Raw genomic sequence first — 18,133 nt, 5'->3', positions numbered from 1 at the left:
AAGTGTGGCGCTGGAAAAGCACAGCAGGTCAGACAGCATCCAAGGAGCAGGAGAGTTGACATTTCGGAGATAAGCCCTTCATCAGGAATGTTGAAGTGATTGGCCACAGGGTGGTGAGTTGTTTGGCACTAGAATTTCAATAAATGAGAGAGGATTTGATTGAAATGTAAAAAATACTAACAGGGCTAGACAAATTAGATTTTACCCTGGTCAGGGAGTTAAGAACCAGGGGTCATAGTCTTAGGCTCAGGACAGTTCATTTTGAACTCAGACAAGAAAACATTTCTTTGCTCACAGGGCAGTGGACCTGACTTTGCTTTCACATAAGGCTGTGGAGGCTGGGTTATCGAGCATATTCAAAAGAGAGATTGATAAATCGTTCGATATTTGAGGTATTACCATGCATGGAGAGAAAGTGGGGATATGGTGTTGAGATAGAGGATTAGGCGTGATCATATTGAATGGCTTGAAGGGCTGAATGATTGGTTCCTGCTCCTAGTTTCTATATTAGTTCCCATTAGGGTAGAGCCTGCTGCACAAACCTGTCTCTCGTTCAACTTGTTGTCAACCTCACTCAGTTAACAATATTGTGATCTTAACTGATGCCAATCCTGGACAAGTCAGATCTCAGAGTCAAAATTCTCAGAGTAAAACAACATAAGTTAATCAGTCAAAAGAGAATCAAAAATAGCACCATAGGTAATGACAATTCAGGAAAGTCTTTAGGAAGGAACAAAAATAACAAAAACAAAGATTCAACTCTTTCCCAGCAACATCCACGATGGACACTCAATCCTAGTGAAGTCTGTTTCTATCTGAAATTTAATATTTATCACTGAAGTGACTTTTGCTTCACATTGATGGTTACAGACTTCTTAACCACTCTGAGATCTGGACATTGCTTTCCACTCCTGAGAGCCGAGGCATGTTTTGGCCTAGTGGTGGCCTAGTCAAACTTAGGACATAGAAAAGTACAGCACAGAACAGGCCCTTTGGCCCACGATGTTGTGACGAAATTTAATCCTAATGTAAAATATAGTAACTTAACCTACGCACCCCTGAACTCACTGATATCCTTGTGCATGTCCAGCAGTCGCTTAAATGTCCCTAATGACTCTGCTTCCACCACCACAGCTGGCAACGCATTCCATGCATTCACAACTCTCTGCGTAAAGAACCTACCTCTGACGTCTCCTTTATACCTTCCTCCTAATATCTTCAAACTATGGCTTCTCGTACCAGTCAATGCTGCCCTGGGGAAAAGTGGTTAGGACAGGGGACTAGCAATCCCCAAGTTTGGGGGAACCTGTGCTCAAATCCAAAAATGGCAGCGAGGATTAAAAGCTAATTTTGATAATGTTTTTTGTTAAGATTACTTACAGTGTGGAAACAGACCCTTCAGCCCAACAAGTCCACACTGACCTGCTGAAGCACAACCCACACAGACCCATTCCCCTAAATTTACCCCTTCACCTAACACTATGAGCAATTTAGCATGGCCAATTCACCTAACCTGCACATTTTTGGACTGTGGGACGAAACTGGAGCACCCAGAGGAAACCCACGCAGACACGGGGAGAATGTGCAAACTCCACACGGTCAGTCACCTGAGGCGGGAAATAAACCCAGATCTTTGGCGGTGTAAGGCAGCAGTGCTAACCACTGTGCCACTCAAACTATTGACTGGGGAATATTTGTTAATCAGCTTCATTAACGTTCGAGGGAGAAGGAAATGTATTATCTTTACATAGTTTGCATGTGACACCAATCCCATATCAATGTCAAATGAAAACAAAAGTACAATACCTTGAACAAGGGTGTAGAAGGCATCCACTGAAGAGAGGTTGGTGGTAATGGTGACATCATCCTCCCTGTTGGATGACTCTATATTCACCGTTATTGCCTTCTCCATTTCTCCATGGAGATTTGAGACTATACCAGTGGGGAATGTAACATTAGTCAATCGGCCCTCGCTGTCATAGCTGAAGGAAACAATTAGAAAAGTGGCTTCTTAAAGAGGGCACTTTGAAGGTATTGTTATCTAAAACTGTTCATTTCAGGCTCCCCTGAAAATTAACAACATATTTTCTTAGTTTTAACATCAAAAGCAAATGCTGAACTTGTTCAAAGACTGGAATCCCTTTAAAACCTTGAATGGAAAATTCTCTTATATAATAGCCATGTGCTGAACATTTCCACTGACTCATCTAGAATTTCACTTGAGATTAGACCAACAGAGCGTGCACAATCTATACTGTCATGGAATCTTCCCGATTTCTTTAACATCCTGAGGGAGGTGAATAACCACAGGCAACACATCCAAGAAAATAAAACCAAAAATTGTCATTGACCTTGAATGTCACTGACTGAAAACCTCATGCTGATGCTGCTCTGTCTGCTCCACTGTGGTACATCAGGGGGGTGAGATCAGGCAGTGAGTACAAACCACTGTTGCTTGTTCAACCTGACTGCAGTTTCACCAATGATATCACTACAATCCAAAAAGGAACACAAGGGGCTGGGCAGAGTTTTGGAAACCTGTCAGAGGTGGAACCTGAGGCGAGTGAGCCCAAAATTCCCTGCAGGAATAGGTGGTTGAAATATGGCCAGTGTGTGAAGGCAGTCTCCTAGCAGCAAGCTCCCCCACTGCCAGTACACCCACAGTCACGTGGCTGCCCCATGGTTACCTTCACATTGCTTTGTTCATCAACGAGCCATACTAATTAGGAGGAACTCCCTTTCAGTCTCTGAGTTAGATAGTCTCAGCCAAGAGTCGAGAGTGTGGTGCTGAAAAAGCACAGAAGGTCAGGAGGCATCTGAGGAGCAGGAGAATCGACGTTTCAGGAATAAGCCCTTCATCAGGAATAAGGCTTCATCAGGGCCGGGGAGTTAAAGATAACTGGGAGGAGGGGTAGGGCAAGAGGGAAGGTAGTGAGAATGCAATAGGTAGATGAAGATGAGGGAGAAGGCGTTAGGTTGGAGAGAAGAGTGGAGTGGATAGATGGGAAAGATGATGGACAGGTCAGGAGGGCGGTGCCGAGTTGGAGGCTTGGGACTGTGATAATGTGGGGGGAGGGGAAATGAGGAAATTGTTGAAATCCACATTGATCCCCTGAGATTGCAGGGTCCTAAGGTGGCATATGAGGCGTCCTTCCTCCAGGTGCCTTACCACCTGAGTTTTGGGTGTTGTGACTGTTGGTTTTACAGGGGCAAGGGAGGAGAACCACTGAATTCCCAAAGGTCCTGCTAAAAGGGGGCAGACATTGTCATGGAGAGTACGAAATGCAGCCCTTCACTCCTGATCTTTGTAGTTCGCTGATACCTGGACCGGGACATTACATTTGCCATTTTGTCATTCTCCATCTATTGAAAGTGGAATTTTGAGATTGGATGGGAGTTGGAACATAGGAGTGCAAGCCATTCAGCTATCAAACCTGCACTGCTATCCAATTGGATAATGGCTGACCATCTAACTCAACATTAGCCTCTTGTGTTATCTTCATATCCTTTGATATCATTAGTCTCCATCAATGTCTTGAACATGCTCAATGATTGTGCATCCACAGCCAACTGCAGATGGAGGGAAGAGAATTTCAAAGATTCACTGCTTTCTTTGTGAGGACATTCTTCCTTTTCTCACTCCTGAACCTGATTCTGAATGTGGTGAGTGTCGATATGAAAAACTGTCTACACACAGTCATTAACAAAGGGTGAGGCACTGGATATTTACCTATTCATCTGGAACCAAGTTCCAGTAAAATTCTTCACTTTCAGGAGTGGAGGAATACTCCTGAACAGATTAGAGCAGCAGTGTGGGTATATCAATCCCCCAAGGATTGTAATTGTTCATGAAGGTGGATCACCATCACCTTCTCAAGGGATGGACAACAAATGCTGGCCTACCTATGGATGCCCTCATCACATGCGTGAATAAAATAAAAAGGGAGCGAACTCTCAAAAAGTAGTCAACATCTAAATTCTTTCACAAATTATTTAGACAGAAAATTTATGCTGAGCTAATCAGGCCTCATATCTTTCATTCTGTACATCATGTAAAAGATATAGCTTTAGGAATCAAAATTATGAAACAAAAAGAATTCATTGTTCAGCTTTTCTACAAGTTAAGGAGACTCTTACTCGAAGAAAGTCGTCCAGCCCGTCTTGTCGCTTTTTGTTGCCAAGAGGCCACTGTAGCTGTGGTAGGTGAGTAGAACCAGCTCTTGCCCTTGGGCTGTCATGCCCTTCAATCCCCCGTTGGTCCCAATGGTCAACCAGATTGCTTGGTTGTCTGGAGACACGATTCGCACTGGCATGCGATTGGGATCCCTTCGGATCCGCACGGTATTACCATTGTTGTCTGTCACCGAAGTGATGTCGTTTTCATTGCTGTAGCTGAAGTTGTAGAGGTAGTCGTTTGTTATCAGGCTCTTTGTATACTGGTGTGTGCCATTGATGTCAAAGATGTACAGCTCTTGCTCTGATGGGCATGCTACCTTGTACAAATTCATGGATGTCAACACTGGCTTGTTCTTGGAGGCTGCCCGAATCCGAATATTACCCATGTCAGCAATGTACAGCGTGCCATCAGGTGAGACGGCCAGCGAGGATGGAGAGTTTAGCTTGGCATCTTTGGCGTAGCCGTCACCAGTCTGGTAGCAGTCACAGTTGACATCGTTCTTGCAGTCACAGTCTGAGGGTGCACCAGCGAGCAGTGAAATCTCCCCATCTGTAGTCACCTGCCTCACGCGGTTTATTTTCTTTTCATCTGTCTCTGCGATGTAGAGGACACCACTGTATGACACGGAGATGGCACTGGCTGATTCGAGAGCCGTGTGGACTGCTTGCTTCCCCAGTGTGTACTCAATGCCTGGTACCTGGCAGTGCATAGGTCGGCCAGCAGCAATCCGCACTTGATGATTCTCCGTGATCTGTAGCACGATGTTGTTGTCCAGCACATAGAGGGAGTTATCCATTGGGTTTATGGTGAGATCGGTTGGCCATTCCAAGCGAACCTGGCGTTGGAAACACAAGTGCATTTAAGCTGCAAACTTTACAGAAAATGTCAGAATTCCTGTGGTTGTGCTTAGCAACATCGTAAATATATAACAATGATGACCCCTGTATTCCTCGTGAAGGAATGAGATTATTTCTTTGGTGAAGTCCATCACTTACTTAGTCATAGAGTCAAAAAGACATAGAGATGTACAACACAGAAACAGAACTTTTGGCCCATCTCATCCATACTGACCAGATATCCTGAATTAATCTAGTCCCATTTGCGACCACTCAGCCCTTATCTCTCAGCCCTTCCAATTCATATATGCATCCAGGTGCCTTTTGAATGTTGTAAGTGTCCCAGCTTCCACCACTTCCTCTGGCAGCTCACTCCACACACACACCACTCTCTGCATGAAACCCTTGCCCCTAAGGTCCCTTTTATATCTTTCCCCTCTCACCCTAAACCTATGCCCTCTAGTTCTGGACTCCCCCACCCCAGGGAAATGACCTTATCTATTTATCTTATGCATGCCCCTCTTGATTTTATAAACCTCTATAAGGTCACCCCTCAGCCTCTGATGGTCCAAGGAAAATAGCCTAGCCTAATTTTCATGCGTATTAGTTATAAAAATACACAGCATGGAAACAGACCCTTCGGTTCAACTTGTCCATGCTGACCAGACTCCCAAGCCAATCTAGTCCCACCTGCCAGCACCTGGCCCATATCCCTCTAAATCCCTTCCTATTCATATACCCATCCAGATGTCTTTTAAATGCTGTAATTGTACCAGCCTCCACCACTTCTTCTGGCAGCTGATTCCATACATGCACCATCCTCTGCGTGAAAATGTTGCCCCTTAGGTCCCTTTTATATCTTTCCCCTCTCACCCTAAACCTATGCCCTCTAGTTTTGGACTCCCCCAGTGCAAGGAAAAAACCTTGTCTGTTGATTCTATCCTTTTCCCTCATGACTTTGTAAACCTCCACAAGGTCACCCCTCAGCCTCTGATGCTCCAAGGAAAACAGCCCCAGCCTGTTCAACCTTTCCTTATAGCTCAAATGCTCCAACCATGGCAACATCCTTGTAAATCTTTTCTGAACCTTTTCAAGTTTCACACCATCCTTCCAAGCATTGTTCCTCAAGGAGCCATATTTCCTTTTACCTTTCAATACATTCCCCTAGCCAAGACACAAACGTGTAGAGTTTCACAGACCTCACCAGCCCTCTGCCACTTTGTCTGGGAGAATATCTTGGGTCACGGATCCAGAAAGTGAGTATGAATGAGCAGTAATGCTGGAAGAAGTCAATTTGAGTTATGAACAACAGTCCTGTGGCACTGCACTGTCAATTCAATGTGAGTGAGAAAGGAGAATGGGGGAGAAAAGAGAAAGAAATATGTTCTCACCTCCTTTCCAATTGAGAAAATCAAGCAGATTAATGAAACAATGCACAATTCCAACACGAGTAGTAATTATGGGAGAGATACTGCATCTGTAGCTAATCCTCTCTATCTGCATTTCAATATGCACAATGTGCAACAGAGGTTAAACAAATAATGTAGGTTTGCTTTAAATGCAGTTGAATGACTGGTTTTATTTTGTTAATCTCGATCTACAAATTAAAGTTCTACATGAACCTGAACATATACTGGAAAATCCTCTGCTTTTTATTGATCCTGACAATAAATTTTTCTTCAATACTCAATTGGACAAGACAGTAAGTGCACCTTAAACTGTAAAAGCAGCTCAATTCACTTCTGTAATTTATGATGTACAGTAACCTGAAGCATTGTATTGCTCTCTGAGGAAAGGTATAAACTTATCTCTATGGCAGGATCTGGGTGATGCATTCAGAAGATCTGGTTATAGTTTTGCACGAAATGATTTAAAAAAACACAAGTCCTAATATTGTGTGCCATTAAGAAAGTGATGGAGAAAAACAAAAGGCTGAAATTATGCAACATTAGAAATAAATGCACCCAAATATTTGCCTCAGGTCCCTTTGTCTATTATTTTAATGAATACCACTTGATGCCACTGTTAAGACAACAGCTAAAGAAATTTCACGCGGACCTTTCAGCACGGCACAGTGGCTCAGTGGGAGGTATGGTGATTCAGTGGTTAGCAGTACTGCCTCACAGTTTCTGGATCAGTGGTCCTGGAAGAGCACAGCAGTTCAGGCAGCATCCAATGAGCAGCGAAATCGATGTTTCGGGCAAAAGCCTTTCATCAGGAATTTTGCCCGAAACATCGATTTCACTGCTCTTTGGATGCTGCCTGAACTGCTGTGCTCTTCCAGCACCACTGATCCAGAATCTGGTTTCCAGCATCTGTAGTCATTGTTTTTACCTCTACTGCCTCACAGTGGCAAGGACCCGGGTTTGATCTGGCCTTTCTATCTACATGTCTCCCTGTGTCTGTGTGGGGTTCCCCCAGGTGCTCCAGTTTCCTCCCACAGTCCAAAGATGTGCAGGTTAGATGGATTAGCCATGGGAAATTCAGGATTACAGGGACATGGCAGGGGTTTGGTCTGGGTGAGATGCTATTTGGAGGGTTGGTGTAGACCCGATGGGCTGAATGGCCTGTATCCACACTGGAGGGATTCTATGATTGTTAATGAGAATCTAAAGGATATCACACAGCATAACTGCAACCAGAAGGGAGGGTGGGCAGGACATTCCTGAAGTGAAATAGTGTGACAACAAAGATTAAATGAAGTCACTTTCTCTCTAGGTTGTAGCAGCAGGGTTTGAGCACTGCCAGTGAGAGTGGATTACATAATGTCACCTCCAATAATGAAAGTGCCCTGTCCTAAATTGAATACTGGCAAAAATCTACAATCATTGGCCTGGGGAGGTCAGACACATCTCTGTGAATGAGATGGAGGCTTTTAGATTGAATGAACACTTTACAAAGACTTATAATTCTTACATCTATAAAGAGAGAGTGCTGGGTTGTTTGTGGGACGTAGGGATTGTAGCTAGGATGCAGCTACATGTAATGCTGTACTCTCATTGAGTAATCCCATTAAAACTGAAAGGGTCTTAAGACATAGCGGCCGTCTCCCTACCTCTGGCTTCAAGTTTCACCTGTCCTGAAAGTTTGTCATAGATGTCTGAACAAATTAATTAAAAATAATGATAAAGACTTATGATATAGGAGTTCCTTGCGGTAGAGTCCCTACCTGAAACTTGTGAGTAACATATATAAGTAGCCTCTTTGAAAAAATACATTATGAAGGACTCTTATTCAAAGAGTGATCAGCTGGTTTTAGGCTGAAGGATGTATAATATGTAAGAGGTAGACATTTGTATTTTAGCATTCTGTTAATGATCAGATTAACAAGCAAAGTATTGGCTAGTTATATACTCCTCTAACTGGCCTGTGATGTTTCTAACTGTTCCAACCACTATATAGCACCATCTTCTTTCTGATCCACTGAACACTGATTATTTTAATGTTTGTTATTCCTCTGAATTTCCGAACTTTGCATCAACCCATGCTTTTCCCCAAGTGAGAGTTCCCATGCTGAAGAAATCCGAGGCAAAAACACAGAGACAATGAACGAAAAAACATGACAAGTTTGGAAAAAATATAAAATAAGGAAAAAAGTGAAACAAGGAGGGAGATGAAGGTTCAGAAAAAAAAAACAAAACTGGAACAGTGAGAGATGTTAGTGAGGGAAGACAGAGGGGAATGTGAGAGAAAGGAGATGACGTACGTGAGAGGAAGCATGAAACAAAAGTTATGGAGAGAAATTTTTTTTTGGTGTACAGGAAATATCCTTGGCTAAAGGAGAGTGATTTCTTTCTGATTAGGCCAGTCCAAAGAGCTTGACAGCCATGAACTGATGGCTTTGTTCAAATGTATTCTCATGAATGACAACTGGTTTGAGGGATTTTATGAGTGAAAGTGTATGGGTAGAACATTCTTGGGATTGGATTTCGAACATCTTGGGAGCGCAGAGATCAGAAAAACCTGAGAATCAGATACATGCGACCATATCCAGTTTTCAGTTTCACTATTTTTAATTAATAGGATAACACAATCCTCTTCTAGCACAAGTCAACGAGAAATTGTCGAGCAAATTTATGTATGATGCAAGTTGCACTGATTTACCAAAAGGTGGGGCTATAGGTATATAATTGAAAATAAAAGGAAAGCAGAAAATGCACGGGATGAGCCAGTGAGTTTTAAGGTCATATGCATCAGTGAACAAGGACATTCAAAAAGTGGTTAAAATATTAATTGAACTCTTTCTGCATAAAGCATTCGGAATAAGATAGACAACATAGCACCTATACAGAGATATATTATTCTGATTTAATCACTGTTACAGAGACATAGGAAGTGGGGGAGAAACATAAGGGAGTGGAACAAATGAAGGTGAGAGACAAATTAAAGGGCAACAGAAACAAAACTGAAGTGATGGGAGATATAAGTGAGGGGAGGGAGTGGGAAAGGTGAGCAAATAGGGGAGACAGTGAAACAGAAACAGAGTTACTGAAAGAAACAGCGAAAGATGAGAAAAATCAGAAGTGGAGAGAAAAATAAATGAAGAATATGAAAGAGAAACAGAAGTGAGAAACAAAAAGTAACCAGATAAGAAAAGTAGGGGAATAAATATTGCAAGCTACAGAACATTTTGAAAAGACAGGCTGAATGAAAAAGATTTGAGGAATAACCCTAATAATAAAGGTTGTCATAAGGAGAGTGGGAAGAAAGCATCTTCATTCAGAAAATCAGGAAATTGAAGCACTACGCATAAAGATTATGAATAACAAGAGTAAAAAATGAGGTCTGTAGATGCTGGAGATCACAGCTGAAAATGTGTTGCTGGTCAAAGCACAGCAGGCCAGGCAGCATCTCAGGAATAGGGAATTCGACGTTTCGAGCATAAGCCCTTCATCAGGATGAAGGGCTTATGCTCGAAACGTCGAATTCCCTATTCCTGAGATGCTGCCTGGCCTGCTGTGCTTTGACCAGCAACACATTTTCAGCTATGAATAACAAGAGTCAAATAACATAAGTGGGAATAGTTTATAAGTCTCCTCAGAGCAGTTATGTTGGACAGACAATTAAGCAATGCCTGGAGTTAGTGACAAAGGGTAATATAATAATCTGAACTCCAGAGGTAAGATGGAAGTGACTGTTCTTAAAGAATGCTCTTAATTGAGTGCTGCATCAAACAGCTCTAGCAAAACTGGAGTCAATGGGAATCGGGCTTAATACATTGTTGATTGGATTCGTATCTGGCAGGAAGATAGTTATAGTTGTTGGAGGATAATTATCTCATCCCAGGACATCTCTGCAGGTGATCTGCTGAGTAATGTCCATGGCCCAACTATCTTCAGCTATTTCATCAATGACCTTCTCTCTACCATAAAGTCTGAGGTGGGATGTTCAGTGATGATTGCACAATGTTCAGCACCATTCGCGACTCCTCAGATACTGAAACAGTCCATGTTCAAATGCAACAAGATCTGGACAATATCCAGGCTTGGGCTGACAAATAACAAGTAACATTCACACCACACAAATGCCAGCCAATGATCATCTCCAAGAACAGAGAAACTATTACCCCTTGACATTTCATGACATAATCCTTGCTGAAACCCTCTATCAATATCCTGGGTTTACAACTGACCAGAAATTGAATTGGACTAGTCACTTAAATACTGTAGTTAGAAAAGCAGGTCAGAGCTCGGAACTCTGCAACAATGAAATCACTCCCTGACTCTGCAAAGCTTGTCCATCATCTGTAAGGTAGAGGTCAGGAGTGAGATTGAACATGCCTCGTTTGCCTGGACGAATGCAGCGGCAACAACATTCAAGAAGCTGGATAACATCCAGAACAAAGCAGCCCCCTTGATTTAGCCCTACATCCACAAACATTCACTCCCATCACCATCAACGCACAGTAACAGCAATGTGTACCAGCTTTGAGATGTAGTGCAAAATTCACCAAGCTCCTTTGACAGCAGCTTCTAAGCCCACACCACTATGAGCTAGTGGTGAAGGGCAGGGACACATGGAAATGCCAACCACCTACAAGGTCTCATCTAAGTGACTCATCATCCAAATTAAAAAAAAAATAATTGCTACTTCAGTGTCGCTGGGTCAACATTCTAGAACTCCTTCCTAACTGCATTGTGGTGGGCTATCTACACCAAATGGACAGCAGAAGATTAAATGGCGTTGGTTTGTATTTTAGAATGGAAAGATGTTTGACTAACTAATAGAAGACAGGTAGCTGGGATAAGGGTGGCATTTTCTGGATAGCAACTTGCAACAATAGAGTGCCATAGACTAAAGGTAAAATGCCATGGTCCTACCGGACTATAGGACTGCTTTCTCATTAGAGAGATGTCTGGTGGTGGTCTGAGGGTCATCATGCCTCAAGTGAGGGGAGAGATCGAGAAGGAGAGTCCTTCATGGTCACCCCCTGTGGTGAGGAATTTGAGCCTGCGCTACTGGCATCATTCTGCATCACAAGCTCGCTGTTCAGTCAACTGAATGAACTGACTCCTTCCATGCCCATGCCACAGAGATCAAAGCTGGGAAGACAATTATTTATAATACATTTTTATTGATTTGAAGGAGGAAAGTGGAAGTACTGACACCAAGTTTGCAAAAAGCACAAAACTAGGTGGGAAGGCAAGTGGGGTGGATGACAAAAAAAGTTGTTACAGGGATATAGTCAGGTTAAGTGAGTAGCCAAAACGTGGCAGATGTAATATGATGTGAGGTATGCACTTTTGACCAGAAGAATAGAAGAATATTATACATATGGTCAGAGACTGTACACTGCAGCACTGAGGGATTTGGGGTCTTCATGCTTCAATGACTGAAAGCTAGCATACAAGCTTAGCAGGAATAAGAAATGCAAATGGAATGTTGATCTTTACTTCAAAGGGAATGGAGTATAAGTACAGGGAAGTCATGGTAAATCTACATAAGGCTCTAATCAAATCCCACCTGGAGTACTGTGAACAGTTTTGGTCCACTTATCTAAGGAAAGATAAGGATATACTGTATACTGGTACACGAGGCAATCAGAGAATGTTCACTAGGTTCAGTCTGGATACGGAGAGATTTTTTCATGTAGAATGGTTCAGTCGATTGGGCTTATATTCAGTGGAGCTTAGAAGAATGAGAGGACAGCTTATTAAAGGAGAACAAAAGAACAGAGGACAGTAGAGCACAGGAACAGGCCCTTTGGCCTACCAAGAGAGTGTCGACACATGATGCCTTTCTAAGCTAAAACTCTTTGCCTCTACATAGTCCATAACATTCTGTTTCATGTCACTTCATATATCTGTCAAGATGCCTCTTAAACATTCCTGTTGTGTTCAGCCTCAACACCTCCTCTGGTTGTGTATTCCAGACAGTTACCACCCTCTGTGTAAAAAATCTTGCCTCTCACATCACCTTTAAACTTATTCTCTTTAACTGATATTTCCACCCTGGGAAAAAGACTCCAACTATGCATTCTATCCATGCCTCATAACATTTTGCAAACTTCTATATGGACACCCTTCATCCTTCGGTGTTCAAATGAAAACAAGCCAAGTTTGTCCAATCTCTCCTTATAGCTAATATCCTCTAAACCAGGCCACATCTTGGTAAACTGTTTCTGTACCCTCTCCAAAGTCTCCACATCCTTTTAGTAGTGTGGCAACGTAAACTGAACGCAGTATTCCAAATATGGCCTAACTAAAGTTCTGTACAGCTGTGACATGACTTGGCAATTTTCATACTGGCAAACTAATGGAGAAAGTGAAGTCACTTGGTGTGCAGGGTGGCCTAGCTAGGTGGATACAGAACTGGTTGAGCAACAGGAGACAGAGAGTTGAAGGGAGTTTCCCGAAATGGAGAAAGGTGACCAGTGGTGTTACATAGCGATCAGTGCTAGGGCCACTGTTATTTGTGATATACATAAATCTTCTGGAAGAGAGCACTGTTGGTATGATCAGCAAGTTTGCAGATGACACAAAGATTGGTGGAGTAACATAAAGCATAGGGAGATGTCAAAGAATACAGGAGAATACAGGAGTTGGGCAGACAAGTGGCAGATGGAGTTCAAATGCGAGGTGATGCATTTTGGGAAGTCTAATTCTAGAGCAAATTATACAGTAAGTAAAAGAGCCTTGGGAAAAGTTGATGAGCAGAGAGATCTGGGAGTTCAAGTCTATTGAATCCTGAAGATTGCTGCAGAGATGGATAGAGTAGTCAAGAAGGTATATGGCATGCTTGCTTTCATTGGATGGGGTATTGAGTATAAGAGCTGACAGGTCATGTTAAAATTGTACAAGACATTGGTTTAGCCACATTTAGAATATTGTGTATAGTGCTGGTCACCACATTACCAAATGGATGTGGATACTTTGGAGAGGGTGCAGAGAAGGTTTATGAGGATGTTGCCTGGTATGGAAGATGCTAGCTATGAAGAGAGGTTGAGTAGGTTAGGTTTGTTTTCATTAGGAAAAAGGAGATTGAGGTCTACAAAACCATGAAGGGTATAGACAGGGTGGATAGAGACAAGCTTTTTCCCAGGGTGAAGGATTCAATAATGAGAGGTCACGCTTTCAAGGTGAGTGGTGAAAAATTTAAGGGGGATACACGTGGCAAGTACTTTACACAGAGGGTGGTGGGCGTCTGGAATGCGTTGCCAGCAGTGGTGGTAGAGGCAGGCATGGTAGATTCATTTAAGATGCATCTAGACAGATGCACAAGTAGGTGGAGAGCAGAGGGATACAGATGTTTAGGAATTGGGCGACAGGTTTAGACAGTAGATTTGGATTGGCTCAGGCTTGGAGGGCTGAAGGGCTTGTTCCTGGGCTGTAAATTTTCTTTGTTCTTTGTACTCTATGTACTGACTGATGAAAGCAAACATGCTCTGTGCCTTTCAACCACCTTATCCCCTTGTGTTGCTGGTTGGAGGGATCTGTGGATCTATATAGACTACATCCACCAATCTGCCTTCATCAATCATCTTTGTCACTTTCTCAAAACACTTAATCGTATTTGTGAGATATAATTTTCCCTGTTCAAAGCCATGCCAGTTATCACTAATAAGACAACATTTTTCCAAAAGTGAGCAAATCCTGTCCCTGAAAAGCTTCTCCAATAATTTCCCTGTCACTGCCCTATTACAAGCTCACCAGCCTGTAATTTCATGGATTGTAATGAAAAGAACATGATTCTTAAGGGGCTTGACAGGGTAGCAATGGAAATGTTGTTTCCCAGTGTGGGAGAATCTAGGATCAGACAGCATAATCTCATTTTATTTAAGACAGAAATAAGGAAGCATTTATTTTCTCAGATGGCATTTCATCTTTGGAATTCTTAATCACAGAGGGCTGTCGAGGTTGCACCATTCAGTATATTCAAAGCTGAGACAGACAGAATTTTAATTAGGAAGTGAATGAAGGGTTATGGAATAAGGCATGAAGGTGGACTTGAAGATTATGAAATCATAATCTCATTGGATAGTGGAGTAGACTCAGAGCATATCGATGCTCAGACATCCTATGGTTTTAAATCAAATTGTGAAAAGTAATCTGTCAGATTAGTTTGCCGAATGCTACCCTTTCCTGGGATACAAACTATGACTGAAACAAACTATGAATAAAGGTATTTAGATCTAGATTTATCAAGTGAGGGTTGGTGAATTAGTAATCTCAGGGTAAAAGATTCTCTGGGAGAAAGTGTTGCAGTTATAAGTTTCATAGTGACATACCTGAGTCCAAAACAACAATAATAAAAAAAAACATTCCTCAGGCATGAAGGTACAGCTGGCTAAAACTGACTGGGAAAATAAACTGGAATTTATGATCGTTCAAAAAGGATGGAAAAACATTAAATAAACTGCTTAAGTTTGTCAGAAAAACAAACTGCATTAACAATTCCTTATTTTTCTATTCAATTCCCCTATCAATAAACTATACCATTCTATTTGCTTTCCTAATTGCCCGCTGTACCCGTATACTCTGCATCTCAGATCTGCAACTTCCCACCACTCAGAAAATGTTTCCTTTCTATTCTTCCTGTCAAAATGGACACTTTTCCATGTTATGCCACATGTGCTGGATCTTTTCACACTCACTTAACACATCTTTTTGGTTATGTAATGTCCTAATGTCCACTTTCTAACTTCTTTTTTGACATATCTTTGTGCCATCAGTCAATTTAGCAAGCACCCTCTCAGTCACTTCAACCAGGACGTTTATATAAACTGCAAAAAGTTGAAAACTGTGACGTGTCATGTCTTAACGTTAGTGTTTTAAAAATGAGGCAGAGGAGAGCCTGAGACAGGAAGAAAAGAAACCAAATTCTATACTTTAGATCCCCTTCCCGACCTAAACCTTGTTGAACATTTCTCCCTCTGCATCCAAATATCTGCAGACTGGGAGTCACATGAGAACACATGGCAGAAGCTCACGACAATGACTAGACTTCATGGAGGGCCAGCACACAATGATGTATAATTAATGTTTTATCACATAATCATCAAGTCGCTGTGTTAGTTAAAATATAAACAGAGGACTGCAGGAAATACATAGCAGATAAGGCAACATCTGCGGTGAGAGAAACAGTTAATATTTCAGGTTGATGACCTTTCATCGGTTTTGAAATAACATAAAATTTTAATTCTGTACCATTTGCTGGCAGAGCTGTTGAATATTTATAGCATTTTCCATTTTTAATTTAATTTTCACAGCATTTAGCATTTATTTTATGTGCTGTGTTCTTTCCACTTATTAATTCAAATAATCCAATAAACAAATTTTGTTTCGCACCAATGGTCTTTGAGGCAGCTGACAGAGAAACACAGAAACAGATGAACAGGAACACGCCATTCAGCCCTTCAAGCCGACTATTCAATATGACCATGGCTGATCCTTTATGTCAGTGCCATAGGGTCACAGAGTAATGTAGCATGGAAACAGGCCCTTCAGCACAAGCATGTCCATGATGACAATGGTGCCCACTCAGTTAGCTCTCCCTGCCTGCATTTGGTCCATGTCTCTCTAAACCCTTCCCATGCATGTACCTACCCAAATTTCTTTTAAATGTTGCTATTGTACCTGCCTGAACCACGTTCTCTGGCAGCTCATTCCATATTCGCATCACTCTCTGCGTGAAGAAGTTGCACCTCAGGTCCTTCTTAAATCTTTCCCCTCTTACCTTAAAGTTTTCAATTCACCATCCCTGTGAAAAGGCTATATGTATTCATCTTATCTATGCCCCTCTTGATTTTATACACCTCAATGAGGTCACTCCTCATTCTCCTACATTCCAAGGAATAAAGTCCTATCCTGGCTCACGTCTCCCTATAACTCAGGCCTACTCGTCCTGGCAACATCCTCGTAAATCTTCTTTGCACTCTTTTCAGTTTAACTATGTCTTTCCTATAAAAGGGTGACCAAAACTGTACACAATATTCCAAGTGTGGCCTCACCAATGACCTCTTATACAACTGTAACATAACATCCCAACTCTGATACTCAGTGCCTCATTCAATGAAGGCCAGTATGCTAAATGCCTTCTTCACCACCTTGTCTACCTGTGATGTCATTTTCAAAGAACTATATACTTGTATTCCTGTCTCTTTGTTTCACAACACTCCTCAGGACCTTATCATTGACTGTATAAGTCTTAACTTGGTTTGACTTTCCAAAGTATAACACCTCTCACTTATCTGTATTAATTGCATTTGCCAATCCTTATCCCACTTCCCCATCTGATCAAGATCCCTCTGTAATTTTTGATAAGCTTCCTCACTATCAATGGTACCTCCTAACTTTGTAAGATCTGCAAACTTACTCATCATGCCTTGTGCATTCATTTCCAGATCATTTACGTTAATAACAAATATCAAAGATCCCAGCATCAAAGCCCGTGATACACCACTAGTCATAGGCCTCCAGTCCAAGACACAACCTTCAACCATCATCCTCTTTTTTCTATTATCAAGCCAATTTTAAATCCAATTAGCTAACCCTCCCTTCATGACGAGCCTGCTGTGCTGGACCTTGTCAAAGGCCTTATTAAAGTCCATGTAGACAACATCCATTGCCTACCCTCATCCATCCTCTTGGTTACCTCTTCGAAAAACTCTAAAAGATTTGTCAGACATGACTTCCCGTGCACAAATTCACAGTGACAACCCCTAATCAGACTTTGACTCTCCAAGGGTTAGTTGATCCTATCCCTCAGTGTGCTCTCCAATAACTTACCTACCACTGATGTCAAGCTCACTGACCTGTAGTTCCCTGGCTTGTCTTTGCTACATTTCTTAAACAATGGAACAACATTAGCCATCCTCCAGTCTTCTGGAACTTCATCAGTAGTTAAAGATGAAGCAAAAATCTCTGCAAGAGCCTCTGCAATTTCCACTTTCTTCCTACATTGCTGGTATCTTTAAAATCTCACAATGTATCTGTTTCTTTCTTGAATATATTCAGTGACTTATCTGCAAACTTACTAATTATGTCTTGTACATTCAAATCCAGATCATTTATGTAAATAACAAATAACAAAGGTCCCAACACCAACCCCTGTGGCACACCACTAGCCTCCAGTCTGAGAAACAACCTTCAACCATTACCCCCTTCTTCCTACCATTGAGCCATTTTTGAATCCAATTAGCTAGCTCTCCCTGGTTCCCATGCGACTTAACCTTCAAGACTATCCCTAATCAGACTTTGATTATCCAAATATTGGTTGATCCTGTCCAACAACTTCGAGTAAAAAATGAGGTCTGCAGATGCTGGAGATCACAGCTGCAAATGTGTTGCTGGTCAAAGCACAGCAGGTTAGGCAGCATCTCAGGAATAGAGAATTCGACGTTTCGAGCATAAGCCCTTCATCAGGAAACTGTCCAACAACTTGCCTACCACAGTCTTCTACGGAAGAAAATTTTACAGGCTTGTACACTTTCAGTGAAGAAACGTTTCTTCATCTGAACCCTAAATGTTCTACCCTGTATTCTGACACTGTGTCCCCTGATTCCAGACTCCCCACTAGGGAAAACAGGTTCCCTGCATCTAGTCTGTTGACGAAAATTAGAATTTAATATATTTCAATTAGATCTCCTCTGATACTTCTAAACTCAAGTGAATATAGACCC

The 18,133-nt window shown here is 41.9% G+C and overlaps 1 protein-coding gene across 8 annotated transcripts in view; it reads right to left on the bottom strand.

Annotated features, from left to right (window-relative positions):
- The window catches only part of LOC132822044 (teneurin-3), an 822,914-nt gene that overhangs the window by 21,049 nt on the left and 783,732 nt on the right, over positions 1-18,133 (bottom strand). For all 8 annotated transcript variants that reach the window (XM_060835055.1, XM_060835070.1, XM_060835085.1 and 5 more), the window contains 2 exons: positions 4,138-5,012; positions 1,807-1,982 (listed from right to left, as the gene is read on the bottom strand). In XM_060835055.1, the coding sequence (XP_060691038.1) occupies positions 1,807-1,982; positions 4,138-5,012 (1,051 nt within the window). The remainder of the gene's footprint in view (positions 1-1,806; positions 1,983-4,137; positions 5,013-18,133) is intronic.

This window comes from Hemiscyllium ocellatum, chromosome 2, assembly GCF_020745735.1.
Source record: "Hemiscyllium ocellatum isolate sHemOce1 chromosome 2, sHemOce1.pat.X.cur, whole genome shotgun sequence".
NCBI classification, from domain to species: domain Eukaryota; kingdom Metazoa; phylum Chordata; class Chondrichthyes; order Orectolobiformes; family Hemiscylliidae; genus Hemiscyllium; species Hemiscyllium ocellatum.
This window is presented reverse-complemented; position numbering and strand designations above follow the sequence as displayed.